Source organism: Gambusia affinis, linkage group LG19 (genome assembly GCF_019740435.1).
Source record: "Gambusia affinis linkage group LG19, SWU_Gaff_1.0, whole genome shotgun sequence".
Classification (NCBI taxonomy): domain Eukaryota; kingdom Metazoa; phylum Chordata; class Actinopteri; order Cyprinodontiformes; family Poeciliidae; genus Gambusia; species Gambusia affinis.
Window position 1 is genome coordinate 3542485 of NC_057886.1, and position 18748 is coordinate 3561232.

At 41.0% G+C, this 18748-nt stretch overlaps 1 protein-coding gene across 29 annotated transcripts in view; it reads right to left on the reverse strand.

Annotated features, from left to right (window-relative positions):
• Positions 1-18748, reverse strand: part of nfixb (nuclear factor I/Xb) — a 186231-nt gene that overhangs the window by 125596 nt on the left and 41887 nt on the right. The window contains exon 1 of one of the 29 annotated variants that reach the window (XM_044099280.1): positions 385-1684. The exons of 16 other annotated variants lie outside the window; for them this stretch is intronic. In XM_044099280.1, the coding sequence (XP_043955215.1) occupies positions 385-528 (144 nt within the window). In that variant the 5' untranslated portion in view covers positions 529-1684. Of the gene's footprint in view, positions 1-384; positions 1685-18748 lie in introns of those variants that run through there. 12 more of the 29 variants (XM_044099287.1, XM_044099275.1, XM_044099292.1 and 9 more) reach the window with 12 other exon arrangements.

Consider the following 18748-nt stretch of genomic DNA (forward strand, 5'->3'; position numbering starts at 1 on the left):
TACAATCTATCCAAAATAAAATATACTAAATTGCTTCACGTATTTATTCTAACAGTCTATGTACGTTCTCAAAATTTGAATAACCATCAAAGTGTTACATCTGAAACGTTAAAACGTTTGTTTTTAATTTTCCTGTCATATAAAATCACGCAGACATGCAAACACACAGACATGTGAATCTTAATAAGGCACAATAACGCAACAAATCATCCTGCTCGTTTCAGCAAAGACGACAACAAACATTCAACACGAAAAAAAAAAATCAAAACGCATAAATCCAAAAGCAGAAGAAAAGCTGAGCCAACATACACTCCCGGTTCTCTGCTGTTTGGACAGGGGAAGGGGGAGAAAAAAAAAAAAAGGTGGCACGAGGTATTCTAATACCTTCACTACATATCTCTGGGCAACAAAGCCCAGATCTCGCCACAGCGCTCCCGTGCCAGGGTTGCCACACACCGGCCGCTCACCGCCGCCAAGCTTTGCCGCCACAAGCCCGCCGCTGAAATGCGCCGCTAAAAGCTCAGCCATAGCATTCCCTATCAGCGCTTTACACACACCATGCAGGGGAGGAATAAAAAAAAAACTATATATATGTATTAAAAAAAAACAAAAAAAACAAATCAAGGGGAGCTCCAACCAGAGTCACATTTCCACAACAAACTGAAAGCAGACACAAATCACCACAGATAACCACACTGCAAGAGGAAGACAGACGGCCTGGTAGTTACCATTTTGCACTCTCATCATAAATTTGGCACGGCGTTTAAAGTGAAAAAAAGAAAGAAAGAAAAAAAAAACCTCTTGCACCAGTTATTTTTTTCTCTCTCTTTTGCGCTCCCCAATGTAAAGCCAGAGCTGGTTTGGCAAGGAGAGGAGAAGTAGGAGATGGAGAAGAAAAAAAAAAAAACACTTGGAAGCGGATTGTCAATTGAAAAAAAATAATAATTAGCTGCTTTAAAAAGTTGAGAATAATAATAATTTAAAAATGGGAAAAATTAAATAAGCAGCAGCACATCCTAAGAAATATTCAGAAATATAAAGAGAATATTTAATAAAAATAACAGTTTTGAACTGTTAGAAAAATCATTTTAAAAAAGCACAAAAAATAAAAACCTTGAGGGAAAAAAATCCTTGGCAAAGTGAACCCTAATTGGTAGCGGTGTCTGTTCTGATCCCTTGGCCCGCCTCACACACACACACGCACACACACACACATACGCAGGCGCAAACACTCACAAAAAAAAATAACAACACACACACTCTCTCTCCTACACACGCGCGCAGAATCGAAGAGGAAAAAAAACCGAGAGCCGAATCAATGTTGGACGAGCGCACAGGACCGCTGGCAAAGCCGAGTGCTGCCTCTCCTTTTTTCTCCTTTTCTCTCCCTCTCCCTCTTTCTCTCTTTCTGGGTCTCGCTGGCCGTCTCTCGTCCTCTCCGCGTTCTCTCCCTAACCATCGCTTGAGCCTCTGCCAGCGCGATGAGAAGGCCCACCTATTTGGCAACGAGATGCCCGCAGCCCAGCCAATGCGTTCGCTTCCAGAGCCGAGAGGGAGGGCAGGAGAGAGAGAGGGAGAAGAGAGAGAGGGAGATAAATGGTCGGGAGAGGGAGGAGGAGGAGGGGAGCAGGTTATGTTAGTTTGGTAGAGGGGAGCAGGTGAGGGTGTGCGCGAGCCAAAACGACAACTTCCAACCCTGACACGGCGGGAAAGTTCAGGAGAAGAAGCCTAAAGTCCTCGCGCGCACCCTCCTCCATCTTTACTATGGCCGCTGCTATCCCCCTCTCTCGCTTCTCTCTCTCTCTCTGCTTGCATAATGCCACCTTGGCAGAGGATGGCAAAGAGAGGACACGCAGCTCCAGAGTCCCTCCAGACCCCACTACCACCGCCGCCACCACAGCCGGCAGCTGCTCCGGGGTTCAGCGCAACAAACAAAAGAGGAAAAGGGGGGAGGGAGGGAACGAGCCACACTCTCCTCTGTCTTTGCAAACAAGAGTGAAGGATGGAGAGGAGAACACGCTAATGTTTACAAGGGTGAGAGGTGGGCTGCTTAAAGACAGCAAAGCAATCAACTCTAGGACCCGAACAAAAATATTGCTTCCTCGAGGAAGGAAGCAAGGAAAGAAGGATGCAGTGATGAGGCCACTTCGAAGGCTGCACCTGCTCCGGCACATGTGCATGGCAGCCAGAGATGGGCCAAGGCTGCGTATGGATGGAGGGTAGAGGGGCAATACTTGGTGTGTGTTGGTCTCAACTACCCTCAAACACCACAACTCAACAAATACTGGGAAACATTTTGATAAGCATTTGATGACAGTTTATCTGGATATTCCATGGAAATGCTAATTTACGTGCAAAACTGACACAATGATCTCAGTACATGGATGCAAAATGGTTTGTTTGTGTGTAATAAGTGAAAACGGAGGGTGAAAATCACAACCAGCTGAATACAGCTTTGGTTTGCTTTGTAGCGTAGCATTTTATTGAATTATACATGTGATATAAATTGTCATATGTATTTTTTTGAAAACCTTTATCGTGGAGCTGCTCCTCAAATAGGCCAGCTGATTCTGAAAATGTCATATTATGACCCCCGATCAAATTATAAAAACTCTATCATCATTTATTAATGACTGGATATTTCATTGACAAATATAATTTTTTTTATGGAAATCTAAACAAAAGGACCAAGACAAGCATGTTATTATATGTGATATTCAACATGTCCAGGAGTTGATTTTTAATTTTTATTTTTACATGCGGCTCACCACCCAGGGTGCCATTCTGTGGCTGATCCATGGGTGCATTCATGAGATTCATTTTGAGTACAATTGTTTAAAAAGAAGTCTGGATTGTATTTGATCTTCTTTTCCTCTATTTTTGAAGAAACAAAGAACAGCAGGAGCTTCTGTGAACCGAGCGTCACAAAAACCGGACATATTTAGAAATGACTGTCAAGCCTCCAACAGAGAAAATGCTATTATGAAATTAATGAAAAGTTCAAGTTACAACTTCCAACCCCCTTTAGTGTTATCAGCAACAAATTTCAAATTTAAATTACACTATAAATAGTTTTATCAGTGAAACTATTTCATTCACAATTCTTCACAGCAGTAAACTGATAACCGTTTTCTACTATATTCCCAGCAGATTACCACAACATGATCTGTTTACAGCACATTAATGTAGATTTGCAAATGTGATCTGGGAAAGTGTTCATCTTTCGGCGATTTAATTTACAGTAAAATTTAATTATGAGAGAAGAAAATGGGCCAGTGTCCATCTTGGATTTCCATTTTCAGTTTAAGTGGAGTTTACTCTGAGGCTATCGGCTAAAGCTTCAGGCGGTGATTTCTTCGGGGTTTTGTAACATTTGGTTTCATTTTAAGCTATGTGTCAAAGGTCTTGTAATCTGCCATCTTTGAGGCTAAAGTAGCTAATGTTCGTCATGTTCAATACAGATTCCACACCTCGGTACTGGGATATCTTAGCTAGCTCAGGTTAGCATAAAAATGGCAATTCTGTTAGCTGGGAAATAAGCTGGAGGCTAACAAAAACAGATGGCTATAGCACAGACTCCGAGTCTGTGTATGATTGAAAAGAGTAGTGAAGGTCAAGGATTCTAGGAATGTTGTTCACCATAATCTATCATTTTATATGTAAAGTATAACATCAACGGAATGCTAATGTTAAAATTAGCTGCAAAGACAAAAATGTAACATCATCTGTATGTTGACTTATTTCAATTGAAAAGTCTTGAATGTGACATGTTGTGCCTGGAGGCCAATTGGGAGATAATTCGTGGGTTAACAGTTCGGCTGTTGGTTGGTTTTTTTCTTTCCCCCAACATTTCTTTAATTAGCCATATAAAGCAAATATTTTCCAGCTGGCTGAAAGTGGAACAAGAAGGAGACATTTTCACAGATTTCAGAACAATTTGGAAAATTTGAGTCCAAAAACAAAAACAATGGGTTTTTTTTATAGATGCTGAAGAAAAATAAATAAATAAACTCACACACTCCGTACAGGCAGGGGGGTGAGGGAGGCAATGAGTGTTTGACATCCAACTCACAATGAGTATAATAAAAAATGTTCATAACACACTTTTCCTTATTTAAACTCATCTGAATTTTATGGACTCATTTTATTTTTAGAATCATTTGTGGACTAAAGAAAACATGGAGCAACCTTTAACTGAGGCAAAAAGTCAAATCCGAGCGAGTGTTTACGTCCGTTATTTGGGAATGACATCCGCAGTTGATGCAGCACAAAAATAAAAAGCGTACACTAAGAGATAACATTTTTTTTGTTTGTTTCGACGAGTTTGCATCTTAAATTGAGGATCCTTCCATTTCCCTCCCTTCTCCTTCAACTGCAAAAACACACAGCCTTCGTTGAAGAGCCGCAAACACGCAGCGGCCCGGGTCCGCACGCCTCCAGCCTGTCCGACCGCAGCCAGAGTCCGATTCGGGGTCAGATAAGAGCACGCATCCGAGTCCGACGTGTCTGCGCTGGGCTGCACCTGCAGGAGCTTATGGCTCGCAGCGCAGCAAGAGAAGATAACTGGCACTTGAATGTGATTTGCCGCGTCTCTGCTTTTCACGATGAATTGGAGCTCGCTGGGTTCACCTCTCTGCTGCCAAAATGCAAATGCGCCGCCATTCAGATGTCAGCAGAATTCGACTGCAAGGAGGTTCGAGTCATTTCTCTAAGCCTCCCACAAACAGAGACAGTCATGTTTGTTTCCTATAAATAACTGGAGTCTTTAAAGATGACAAATCTGGAGGAACATGCACTGTAAAAAAAGAATTTCAGAGGGTGTTAAATTATAAGTTTAGGAAAAAAAATCTGCTTGTGAATATTAGCTTCAATAAGGGTTAGGGTTTCAACAACAGTTAACGTTTTCTTTTGATTACAAATCCATCCGAAGCATTTCCTTTTAACTTCAGTTATCAGCCAATTTTAGAGTAAAACAACAAATATTTTATATGTGTACAACTGGAAGTTAAACAGCTAACAAGCACTTGTAAATAAATTAGCGTGGTGTGATGTCTGACTTATTTCAAAGGACTTAAAACATGTCAGTGTTGACCAAAGTGCTGAAAGACAAAGCTGAACTTCAACAGCACTGCTTAGAAAGCGTAAAATACAGAAATATAGAAAAGAGCTGCAAAAGTCGAAAAGAGAGAAATAAAAAAACTTGAATTATAGGAACAAAACAAAAACGTTGTACAGCAGCACTCATGGGTCTGGTGCGAAGGCCAGAGTAAAAGTGACTTTCTTTTTAAAAGTGTGATTTAAATTTAACAAGTGAAGGTGAAGGGATGACATGCAGTGTGAAAGCGTTGCACCGTTTTGGGACAGCAGCAGCTAAAGTTTAAGATTTTATGATGCCTTTACTCAGCAAAGTCAAAGTAAGTACTAAGATCACACCGCTTATTTTCATGTTAAGAAAAACTGTGATCAGCCATAAAACATATGCAGGAATGTAAAAACAAACAAAACTAATAAAATGTATTCCGCCTAAGGCCTTTGGTTCACTGTCAGTGACGGCTACAGAGGTAGCTCAACCAGCTAACAAGTTTCGTTTAGCGTTAGAGCCATCACTGAACTGATTAAAGAAGCTTTTTGTCAAGCACAGGTTACAAGAACTGAAATAAATAACATTTACAGTTTAGCGCTATCTAACATTTCTTTTTACAGTGCATGGACATCAAACACTTAAAAGTTACATTTTAACACTTGCGGATGAGAAAATCTATGCGTTTGAGCAAAAGTTTAAGCTGTAATTATTCAACCAAGTCAGATTCTTAGAAAGCTGCACTGATTCACTGGTTGTCATGGAAATGTTTTACTTATAAGCTACCTTGTGAGACATTTTTTATTATTATTATTGTTTCCATAATCTCTATTTCTATTCCTATTTTTGTTCATTTTTATAGAACCAGATTAGTGATATTATTAAAAATAATAATCAGACTTGAATAATTGTCTGAGTTAGAATTTTATGTTTAAATGGCAGAAAACTAAATGTATTCCTGTAACCTATATAGGCTCAAATCTACCCAAATAAAATGCAACCATATCTATTTTTTTTTGTGTGTGTGTGTTAAATTCTAACAGTTGATTGTGATAAAAACCCTCAGGTGATTTCTGGTTTCCCTTTGCGCCGTCTGCCGCGTGGCGCAAACGGCCGGCGCAGCTGCGTGTTAAACACTCCGCCGCTCATTCATTCCTCCTCAACTCGAATTAAAATTTTTCGAAACGCGGGTGGCCTCGCGCTCAATAACACGGGCTTGATATTTATTAGGAACCAGAACTGTCGCGCGATAGTTTCCGTCTACACGGCTCGTGCTCTCTCTCTCTCTCGGCCCTGTGATGCGTTAAGGGGTCACCAGAAAGAGACAAACAGTCCCGAAGCGGCTTTTACTAGCAGACCGATATGCTCCCAATTAAAGCCATTGATCATTTTCCAAACATTAAAAATAAATAAATAAATTAGATCATCCAGACCCCCGGTAATAACTACAAATAAAAAATAAAATATCACAGCCAAAACAATTAAGTATGTGCCTTCTTTTTCTTCTTCTCCGAGGGCGCTTTAAATATACATGGTCGAGAAGAGGCAAAAAAATAAATAAAATAAAATAAAAAAATTGATGAACTCTGCCAGGAATCGGGAATTTCTGCAAACGGCACGTTTAGACGTCTAAAAGTTGACATCGGGAGGGGAGAGGCGGCGAGCAGACGGTTAAAATGTTGGGACTGAAACGGGAACAAGGCCTCCAAACACCGGGGATCATTCCAGCGCCACATCTGGAAGTCCCTGCGCATTTTATCCTCCTCCTAAACCCTCCCGATTTATTCTAACAAAGAAAAAAAGAACCTTTTAATATGCTAAATGACATTATCTTGGGTTATGAATGCATCAGAGATCACATAAGAAGAAACACGCCTCCCCACCGACCCGCCCTTCTCTGTCTCCCAACTTAAAGTTCCTAAATTGATCCGACCATTAAAGGACAAAAAACGTGATTTTTTTTAAAAAGCCGTTTATTTTTGCGATTCTCCGCACGTCCGACCGAGACTGCAGGAGTTGGCTGCCAACTTCAGATTAACTCTTTCCGAGAAAAGAGGAGAGGAAAGGCTCTTTACTGTGGAAACAAAACAAAACAACAACAACAAAAAAACACAACTCCATCATTTCCAGCTCAATTTATAAACGATCAAAAGGAATCGTGTTTTTTTCCCCCCTCCCAGCTAATTAATTTCTATCAGCATTTCTATTAATTTGGATGAATACAATCCAAGACTAAATTACATTTGGACAATTATCAGTAATCCGTGTAAAATGCACCTTCTTTGTGTGAAGTTCAGATGGAATGAGAAGAAAACTGCTTTCAAATAAGCTGATTGGAAACGTAAAAGAAGAATATATGATCCAGATATATATTTAAATTTATTGATATTTGAAATACACAAACACGTTATTATTACAGTTTTCATTTTTAGCATGGTTTTTAGAACGTTCATTTTCAAACATTTGACACGTGTGGACTTACAGCCAGGGCCAGACTCTGAGGGGCAACAGCCCTGGACTAACCTGGGTAAAGGTTTTATTTTATTTTATGTTATTTATTTATTTTAACAAATATGTGTTTGGCAAACATTGTACTTTATATAAAACTCATAGGCCCACATGTCAAAATTCTTGGAACATAAGCAATTGTTTAATAATTTTCAAGTATTTGAAAGTTATTACGTTATACATGGAGTTATTGGCTGGAGGTCGTATTAAACACACCACACATCAATTAATACCTGCTGACGTACAGAACTACCTTTTACTGTAATTTGCATTAATAAAATACTTTTTTCTTTAGTGAGTAGGGCACCAAAACTGCCTCCAAAAGTGTGGCATGTGATTGATATTTAATACCAGATCAATCACTAATAACCTCTTTATAGCTGGAAAGTTCTAAGAAGTTACTGAGATGAAGTGAGATTTAAAGTCCAAATCTTCAAGCCAAACGGGAAAAAGAAATGCATTCTGGGCCAGACTTCACAAAGTGCTTACAGGGGCACTAGCCCAGGGCTACAATTGATTGGGGGCGCCAAAGAATATATTTTTTTTAAATCTATGTTTTGCAGATGTTTTTCTTTATATAAGAGTCATTAGCCCATGTCAGGTTAGTTGTAATAATATTTAGGTATTTAAACTAATATAAGTATTTTAAAATTATGAAGTTATAGTAATTTTTGAGGGGAACAACATGAAGCTACTGGCCAAGAGACTAAACCTTCAATTATCTGTTGGTATCATGACTTCATACCTATTTATATTGAACTACCTATTAATGTGCTGTAGTTTGTGTTAACATGGGAATTTGTCTTCAGTTGATAGGGCACCAGGGGGCCCCATCTTTGTGAATCCGGCCCTGAACACATTTGTTTTCCAAGACAAATCTCACCTTTATTCTACTCCGTCCCGAAAAACACAATATTGTTTCAAATAAATCATTGTAATCCCTCTAAGTGGACCTAAAAATCACCACCGTTTGTTCAGAACAGCCAATCAAAGCTCAGAGAAATTCCAAACTTTGTGGCTCCCTGTGACCCGGCGGCGGCCAATCCTCCTTCCTGCGGCGCCTGACCTCGCCGCGAATGCGCCGCATCTCATCAGGCCAATTAGAGTGGTGGTCCGCATAACCCGGGGGCCTCCCAGCTGCCGGGCCCTTCATTAGCGCAGCCCCTGTAGTCCTCTCCTTCCCCAGCTGAGTGTCCCTGACACCGGCTCCCCCGCCCGGCCCCTCGCCCCGGCGCAAGCTGCTGACACCCAGCCAGGCCCACGGAACGAGACGCCATCAGATGAGGAAGGGGGGCGGCTTTCACAGGCTGCATCTGGATTCTTATCAATTTCCTTTTTTCTCTTTTTCTTTAACTCGAGTCAAGCACGGTCTCAATCTCGTTGTAATCTGTTGATGACAATGACAAATAAATCTTATCTTATCTTTTTTTACTTGCTTGGACTTTGAGGAATAGAGTTGAACCTCACAGAAACACGCTCATCTTTCTCCGCTGGATCAAAAAAACAACAACTGATTCCCGACATGATTTTTGTCTCTGCCGTTGGATCATCCCCCTGTTACTGCTCCTGTCCATAATCAGAAACAGGCACGACAGCTTAGATAATAAAGGAGGGGAGACAGTGACTAAGAACCCCCACACCCCCCCTCGCTGACCCACCCTTTCCGTTGCTCTACCGTGAAAATATCCATGGAGCTCGGCGTCTTGCGCTGGTTGCACTTATCTCAGTTTATAAAGCGGCACGTTACTATGTGTGAAAAGTCTGCAAGCAATTTGCGGCGACTGCGTGCTGAAGTGCCCATGGTGGGTGGCTGTGCGGGGTGGGCCGAGGAAGAGGCACGCACCGTGCATTCCGATACGGTTCAGGGGGGTTCGGCGGGGTGGGGGGGAGAGCCTTCCCTGACCACTGTGGCTCTCATCGCAACTTAAAACGATGAAATTTGCAAAAGGGGCAAAAATCGAGAACATCTCCGTTTTTAAAAACAGCAGCGTATGGAGAAATCTAAGACAAAGCAGATCATCTGTGGGAGCAATTAAAAGGAACAAGACCAAAGGGTGTGAAGAGGTGGGATATGGCCGTCATCAGGCCACTTCCCACCCCAAAGCCCTCGATATTTTCTACAGCTAGCCCTTGGCATAAGAAAATAAATTAAGTGCTCAGGATATTAAAACCAACACAAAACAGCTTTAAAAAACATTAAATCTCAGTCTCACTGATACCAGGTCGCCTGCAGTCAAATTTTAGACCTTTTTAATGTCATCTTGAATGAAATTTAAGATTCAAAACGGCTTAAAAACCTTCAAAAACATTAGATTTCAGCACTGATAGAGTATCTGTAACTTTCAGCAAGTCAAATTTCAGACTTTGTAAGATCTGTTTAAAGTCATGACATTCAATTTAAGACAAAAAACTATAAACACAGGTGTGGTTGGGGGGCTTGCTGCATTACAATCAAGCATATAAAAATTGGTGAACCTAGCCAGGTAGCTAGCTTGCGAGAGTATTTTAGCAGCTAGCTGTCATTAGCCTCAATTGTGTGCGGCTCAAACTTTTACATTTTGTCTGAAAAGTTGCTAAACATTGCTGGGGAATAAAAGATTCCCACAACAGAGTTAAGTTGGTAACAGCAGGGTGACTATTGCATGTGTAGATGTGACCTGATGTCAAGGCAGATGAGTGGATAAAACCAGTTCCACATGGAAGTATAGACCGACTGCTGATGTCCTAAAATTAAGGATATCGGCCCAATTTATTGGCCAGCCGATTTATCTGTGCACCACCTAAGCTGAAGCTATGCCACTGTGAGGAAGGATTCCAAACACTCACCAAAACGTTCTGGATGGATCATTTAAACAAAGAGGATGAAGACGTTCTCACATCAGCCCAGTTGAAAACGTACCCGGCAGGACGTGGGGCCTTAAACTCCCAGCCTATCGTCAGACCTGAAAAGGCCTTTTGTGTACGAAGCAAAAACACGTTCAAGTCAGAACAGTCCGCCGGCCTTCTGTTTGATCACTCTGAATGATCCCATCCTGGAAGGTTGGGAACCAACGAAGACGTCCGACCGAAGTGTTTGGCTCCAGGCTATTTTGTTTTAGCGGTTTTACAGAACAACGTTTGCTCGTGCTTGAGGTGGAATGTCACATGCAGAGGCTTGCAGACGGAGCTGGATGACAACTGTACTGATGATCACACTGCCGGGAGGCCGCTGCTGTATCATCGGGGTGTGATGACAATGAGTGTCTACAGGGATGCTGGTGATGTCACTGTGACCTGAGAAACAAAGTACTTTGAATACATAGTTCCACTCAACACCTCAGCAGGACTGGTTGGTGTTTCCTCATGTCTGTTGTTCACACACCTGATACTCTGTCCAAAACGTTTCACCATCTCTATTTTGTTATTATTTGTCATATAGAAGTTACTGGAAATCATTTCCCTGAATGAAAGTTGAGCTCTTCCCACAGATTCCCAAGTTGGATTCAAATATAAACTTTGTCTTACTATCATTTGAACCAGACCAATGTAGCTTTGGCTTCATGTTTAATTACTTCTGCAGTTTCTGGGACAATCTGACCAGAAGAAATACAACCCCACAGCATGATCCTGCCACTACCACATTTCACATTGGGGATGCTGTGTTGAAGCACACGTGCAGTAGTTGTTTAGAGACTACCACATTTGCAAGAGTTACACTGTTTGGACGCAGCAGTTAACAATTGTTGTCAATTCAGCAACTTAGTCGCCGCATTTAAAACAAAACAAAAAAATCTGAATCGAGTGGCAAAAATAATTTCACTTCAAAGGTCCTCTGTTACATTGTCAGAATATTTGTCCACAACTCCGTCTTGGAATTACGCCAAATGGCTTGAGTCAAAGTGACGTTTACGTCTTTAGGATGCTGCTGGCTGCAAGCACAGAGGCCACCCCAAAATGTCGGCTACAGAAAAATGACCCGACTACCGATACTTTAGTCAACGTGGTAAAACAATTTCATGCACCAGGGCAAATGACTTATTCAATTTGACTTCGTAAAGATTTGGCAGACAAACGTTGGTGAAGATTGCATGATTATTTGTCTAATGAGTGAGACTGTTCAGGATTTGGTATGTGTGACATTTGTTTTTTGAGTACATAGATCACTGGCCCTTTCTTTGAGGTTTTTTTTATTTTATAAGTCTGCACAGTTGTTCCTTTGTTCTGTATTAAAAAAGAAAACAATTATTTAATAAAAATGAATTGGGTCAAAATTGGAATCATCAGGTCAGACTTTTTAAAGATCGGCGATCGGCAAGAAACTGCAATCAGTGCAGCCCAAATATTTCCTTACATGGCGACTTCTGAAGGCAATTTGTTTTCACTGGATTACAGTGAAACCAGATTTCCTTTCTTTTTTATTAGTTGAGAGCTGTGTACCATCGTCTTTCCACTCCAAGAAATTCTGTATCTGTAACACGTTTTTAGGGAAGCAGCTTCTATCTAAACAAAACAGTTCATGATCACAGAAAAGAAATCAGCTCACTTTCAACAACTTCATCAAACACGTGGCTGCTGGTGGATGGTCGTCTTCTCAAAAAGCTCTTAAAAAGCCGCCCTGTAATCAGTAAACACTCGTGGTCCACAACAAAGAAAGTCCATTCTCTTCGATAAAGGATTCATAGTTTTATCTCGCAAAATAGGGAAATAAAAAGGAAAAAAAAAAAAAAAAAAAAAAACAGCAAACCGTTCTGATTTTTTTTTTTAGGACGCCGTCGGACGTGTTTTATCAGGTGAAGCGTCTCATCCGGTGAACAGCGTCCCCTTCAACGTACATCACAGAGATTCCCTGATTTATCAGCACGCTCACAGCAGACGGATGTTACTCAACACGCTTTCTCGTGGAAAAAAATAATAATAAAAAGACATTTTTTTTTTTTTGCATTTGAAATCAGAATTTCGACATGACCCAGATTGAAAAGGGATCTTCAGGTTCATGTGTTAACTTGCTGCTCAGCAGAGCTGTAGGGCTTTACTCCTCCTTTCAAAGAGACGAGAGCGAAATGCCCGAGTCAGCTACTTCACACACTGCTGGGCGGGAAGACATGAGCTGGAACAACACGGGTGTGTTTTCGAGCCCGAGAGGGCGGCGTCTGTCGCCCGTTTAAAGGCTAACACCCGACTGGAAATAACAGCTTGGTGGCACTGGAAGCGCTGCTGCACAGTAAGTTTGGTTTGTTCGCCTCCAACCCTCGATTCTCTACGTCGAACATCGTTTGGGCCAGCCAGTGCACCTCAACGCCTCTGGCTGGAGTCGGATTATATTCTAATCTACTTGATCCCGAAGAAAAACAGCTTTCCAATCTAAACGTGGTTCCTTTTAATTTTTAATAACTGCGAAAAAAAAAAGAAAAGATCTATTGTTTACATCTCCAGAGGAAAAGTCAAATTTTTTTTAAAAATCTTGTTTTACTTTGAACATGTTCACAGAATGAGTTCCTATTTCTAAACTCTGTATTAAAAGAGATAATTATTATAATCTGGAATGCATTTCTTAAGTTAGGTTTACACAAAAAAAAAAAAAAAACAACAACAACAAATTTATCAATCAGAAAAATACTTGTGTGGTAGTAAAAACCTAAAATTTGTAAAGTAAAACCGTGGAAATAATTTAGCTAAATTTAGCCGAACCCCCCAAAAAACAGCTTTTGTAAATCTCAAATGATTGAACTGACTATACAACTTCAATGATTAACAGATGGACTGGGTGCACAAGGAGAAAATCATTCATCTCCACATTAAGCATACAAAATATACACATGCAATGAACAGTTTTCAGGTGGCGCGGAAAGTTCTAGAAGGCATTTTGACTTCTCGATTTGAGAGGCACAGGAAATATTTTGTTTGACGGTGCTTGTACAACTGATTCTCAGGACAACCTGAATGTCTGAACAACCGAGAGAAGATCAAAGACGGAAAAAAAACAAAACAAAACACACACACGTACATTTGCACAAGTTGGGAATGTTTTCAGGAGCTATTTGGAAAAGAACACAACATGTAAGCGTTCTCATGGCGCAGCGACCACAAGACCAGAAGATGAAGGATGAGGAAGACAGCGGGAGCAGGTCATTTCGCTTCTTTGCCATTTTGTACTTTTTCAGATTTCGGTGCCTTCGTAGCCAACTTTTCTGCACAATTGAAGTAGCTACCATCAGAAACTTTCAGAAGCTTGGTGTGTCATAGAACATGCTGGATTTGGAAATGTTTGCAGCCTTTTGGCCATCAGAGTGAAGGTCAGAATCTACGAATCTACGTTTTCTAAGGAATAAACACGTAGACTGCTGCTAACCACCAGCAATGCTAATCGTGCTGACCACTACTATTAACTGTGGAGTCATTTTTTCTTTCTGTTAAAACTGGGACTGCTCTCTCACACATATGGTGTAGTGCTGCCTCGGCTCATAATGCTGTTACATAATTAATGGCAGCCCTAGGGTAGGACGGAATATTTTGAATGCTATTAACTGTAGCCTTTGAGAAACAATGAACTCATATTGGTACTGGAAAGCTTCTGAAGTGGGAATGTCTGATGGGAGACAAAAAATGGCTACGGTATCAAAGTTAGTCAACATTTTTAAAGCTATGCATTCAAAACGACAAAATTTGACATAATTCATAACTTAAAGTCCTCTTAATGTAATATCAACTATAGTGCTGGACTCACTCGCTGTGTTTCCGTTAACATGTTTTTTTTTAATGCGCATTTTGAAGTACCGCTGATGGAAATTGCTAAATTTGAAATAACTTCCTCAATTTTACAATAGTATTTATATGTTCGCTTGATGAGTTTTTAAGCTTTTCAAAAAACAAACAAAAAAAGAGCTAATGCGCTACAATGGAGATGGAAACGCATTTCCTGAATAAATTTTGACGTAGTGAACATTTACCTCTGATAGAATTGCGTTTCTTTCGCTACGTCTTCGGAAGGGATGCAGCATCACCGATACTTGTTGACATGACAGAACCACAACAGTTACAACTTTCTCTATAGCAGCAGATTCCTGAAAACCTCTCTCCATTTTACTGAGACGTTCGGTCTATGCTAGCCTTCACTTCCTGTTTATCACAGTCATACGCAACATTGATGTCGTTTTGCGTATCCGTTTTAATTCGCTCCAGACCAGCAGAAGGAAACACAGCCAATTAAAACTTTTTATTTTTACCTCCTTTTTTTGCAACATTTTAAAAATTCACACCTTGACGAAAACATAGATACTGGATCTGTACATATGGAGAACAAACCGACAAAGACCCACCACTTCTCCGTGTGTTGCTAAACAATCTGGCTAAAATATTCACAACAACAAGCCCACAAAAAATACAATGTCCCGTTCAGTGTTTAGTTAATGTTTCAAATTTAGCCTCAGGAGAATGTCCCAGACTCTCTGCTGTGTTTGAACGGCTTCTGGCCTAAATCTATGATTGAGATGTCTGCATACCGTCTAAAACCATTTTCCACTCAAGGTCTTACCAGAAACATGGAATCTTTTTTTTTTTTTTCCCAACAATTTTGTTCACTATCTGCTGATCTGTTCAGGAAGAAAGAGAAAGAGTTATTGATGTTTTCGGGCCCTGCGAGTTAGGAAGCGTCACCCTCCCAGTGGTCGTAATGACAGCCGGCAGCAAGCGATGTGGACAGCAAGTCTCTATTCACATTACTTATGGACTGAAGCACAGAAACAACATGTCCACATGAATAATTGTCTCTTTCACTCCCAGCTTGCTATCACACTGCAGGAACCTCAGGCGGCGGCGAGGACAACAGCGGCGCGGTGACTCTGAGACACATGGAGTTAGACGGCGAGTATGAGACGGACAGCGGCTGGCTGCCTCCCGGGACCAGTGTTTATCCCTGAAATGACACGTTGTGGCTGTGGGGCCACAGGCTACGTGCTTGACCAAAAAAATAAAATAAAATAAAATAAAAAAATCAGACAGGTCAGACAACTTTCCCAAAGTGCCTGATGCCAGGATTACATTCAATCCCAACTCTGGGACATATGTGCGGAGACAATCACAAAACAGGCTAAAACGGGACAAAAAAAGAAGAAAAAAAAAGAAAAAACCTCTCGCCTGAATAAATTCTACAGAGAAGTAAAGCCCACTTCTAAAGCAGTGTTGAATGCTTTGCAATCAGACAAATAAAGGGCCAATCTAGCACACAATCAAACTGGAGATTTGGCCTGCTCTCCTGCCAACAGCTAGGGACCTCCTCTTTCTGAACAAGGGATGCACTATTGACTACACCCCCTCTTTCTCTGTGTCTCCGTCTCTCTCCAGTCCTCCCTATCTGCCAGTCTGAAAGGCGTGATGCCAACCTTTTCCACCACTGGGCATGCTGCCCTGCCCTTTATGCAAATGCTTTGCCACCATTCCTAGCTCACAACCCCCACTGTCTCAGCCTGCAGGTCTGCGCACACATCCATTGTTGCTGCCTATATATTCTTCCAACTACTACGTCTAAAGTGAGCTTTGACCCTCGTCATCAAACGGACGGTCGCCTAAACCAAAGATAAAAGCTTGAACCACAGGTAGATTGTTGATGGTGAGTGAGGTTGAGGTTGGACAGAGAAGAATATTTCCTGGCATAAACAGTAGAATAAAGACAAAACGCAAGACGGGGTTGGGTGGGGGAATTGTACGAGAGCCATGGACAGAACAATAGGTTCCCAGATTATATGTCTGTTTTTCACTTTTATTAAAATGTCGACGTCATCATATCTACTAATCATCCTGCTCCGAGACAAGATAATATTTGGTTTAGAAGAACAGGTCCAGATTCAAGCAGCATTTCTACTAAAACAATCCTCGTATTTTTTCTAACAACAGTGAAGGTTTAAAACTGATGAACTTTGTTTTGAACAATCTACCGTTACAAAAGTTTAGAAGACTTCCCACTAAGTTTGTCCAAAAAAAACAAACAAATGGGCCATGCTCCCTTTTATATTTAAAAAAAAGTAGTGTAGCATTTCCACATATATCCATCTTTGTCTTTAAGGGTGTTTCCACACCTCAGAGTCCGAGTTTGACTGGGGAACAAAATTATTACATTTGTTCTATTTTCAGATGTTGCGGTTCGCTTCTACACTGCACTTTGTCAAACAAACTAAACCCTTTGAAAAACCTGTCCCCCCCCTCACCTGTGGTGGCGCTGCACCAAGAACCACTGAAGAAAACGACATGAAAAAAACCTCTGAAGAAGACGCTGACCGCAACTTCTTCCTTCGCAAAATATGACCAAAAATGGAATGGCGTCCTATTTTAGCGGTTGTCAGATTTCACTTTTGTCTTTGGCAAACAACCACAAGCCATTTCTCCCGCTAAATGCGCGTTAGTTTGGTTTGGGGTTTTTTTATGCAGACTGGCCCCACTTTATTCCACTTCCTGCCTTTGGACCAATCTCCAATCAAATATGCACTCGAATTGCATTTCAACGTCGGTAGATAGCATAGAGCTAACCAGGTCAGGTCTGATGATTTTTACTCTTCATATAAGGATGATCGAGAGTGATCCCAAACTAGTCAAAAAATGGTCGTAGAACTAGATTAACAAAGATATGGAGTTACAAAGCTAATTGTTGGCTGTGTAGCAACTAACAATTAGCCAACTGCCTTCTAATCAAGTTGTATCTTGTCTGTCACTTTGCTGGTTTGTTTTCTACTATTTATTTTAAAAAAGCAGTTTACTGAAATGTTTAAAAGAGTAAGATACTCAAAGAACAGAGCGACTGGGGTTATCTGTGCCTCTATGAAGAATATTAACGTCTGAAAAATAGCTATCACACTATAACTTTGGAAATATCTCACTTTTTTTAAAACGACAAGAAGTTAAATAAAGCAAACGTTTTTTGGTGCAACACTTGGTTCAACATGTGTCTCTTGCAGTAAGAATCTTTCATTTCGAAGTGTCAAATGGAATTCCAACCACATGAACAGAGTCATCCAAAACCCCAAGCAGTCTGAACCAACAGCGCATTGCCACAACCGTCTCCAAATGCATCAAACCTCAAAGCCTCATTTCTCAATCTGACACATAACGGCGCCTCTAACCTTCCTAGGAGAGCATGGGGCAAATGAACGAAGCCAAACAGGTCGGTTGTGGGGAAATTATGATTTTACAAAAGCTGTTAGTCTACTTGATAAACAACACAACACAAACACACCTACACACTGCTACCCACCACTTCTGAGTGAATTTCCCGTTTGAAGGTTTCTGTGACAGACCGAACCAGACATTATAATCACCTAGCAGTGCCAGTGACAAAAGGCACGACAACATTTTGGGTTGTCGCCCAATTGTACAAGGCTTTTACTAAGACGATCTCAAAGCCAGAAAAAGTGCATTTTCATACTTTCAAATACTTGAGCATTAGCAAGCCGGACTAAATGAGGGCGGTCTGGAACTTTATTGAAGACTCTCCCATACTTCCTTCGACAGTTGGCGTGCGGTCACGTAGTTGCGGGACGTTCGTATTGGCACACACGGCAGAGACCGCCTCTCCTGCTCCCGTTTTGCTTTCATGAAACGGTCACAGAGAGAGCACCACACCCTCTGCACAGTCTCCTCCTGGGACAAGGACTTTGCAATTTCAATTCAAGAGTTTCAGCCATTTGACAATCATTGTAGGTATTTTGAAAAGAATCATACAAATGTACATAATTCCTCAAAAGTATCCATGTTGGCTGCGGATTCAAAAACCGGATACAGGAAGTGGACTAGCTGAAAGGGAATGTCAACATAGCTGTCGGAGTGCATTTCTTCATAAGACACGCCCACAAACCTCTGACCAATCACACAACAGCTTGCACGGAGCAAAACAGTCAACGGGAAAGACGACGCAGTTTTTGTCACCCGACTACACCAATGAGCGCCAATTTCGTCGCTTCGGGTGAAGTATGGGCAAACCTTTTACTCTGTGCTCCGTGTAGCTGGAGAAACCTCCAGTAAAATGTCTTTAACACATAAAAACACAATGAGCTTGAGTCTTTTTTTTTTTTTTTTTTAAACGTGAGCATATTTTCATTCTGGAAACTGATCCATGCTGAACTGCATAATGTTTCAACACCAAGAAAAACACACATCAAGAGAAATGACATCCATAAGCTAGCAATTAGCTTCTGT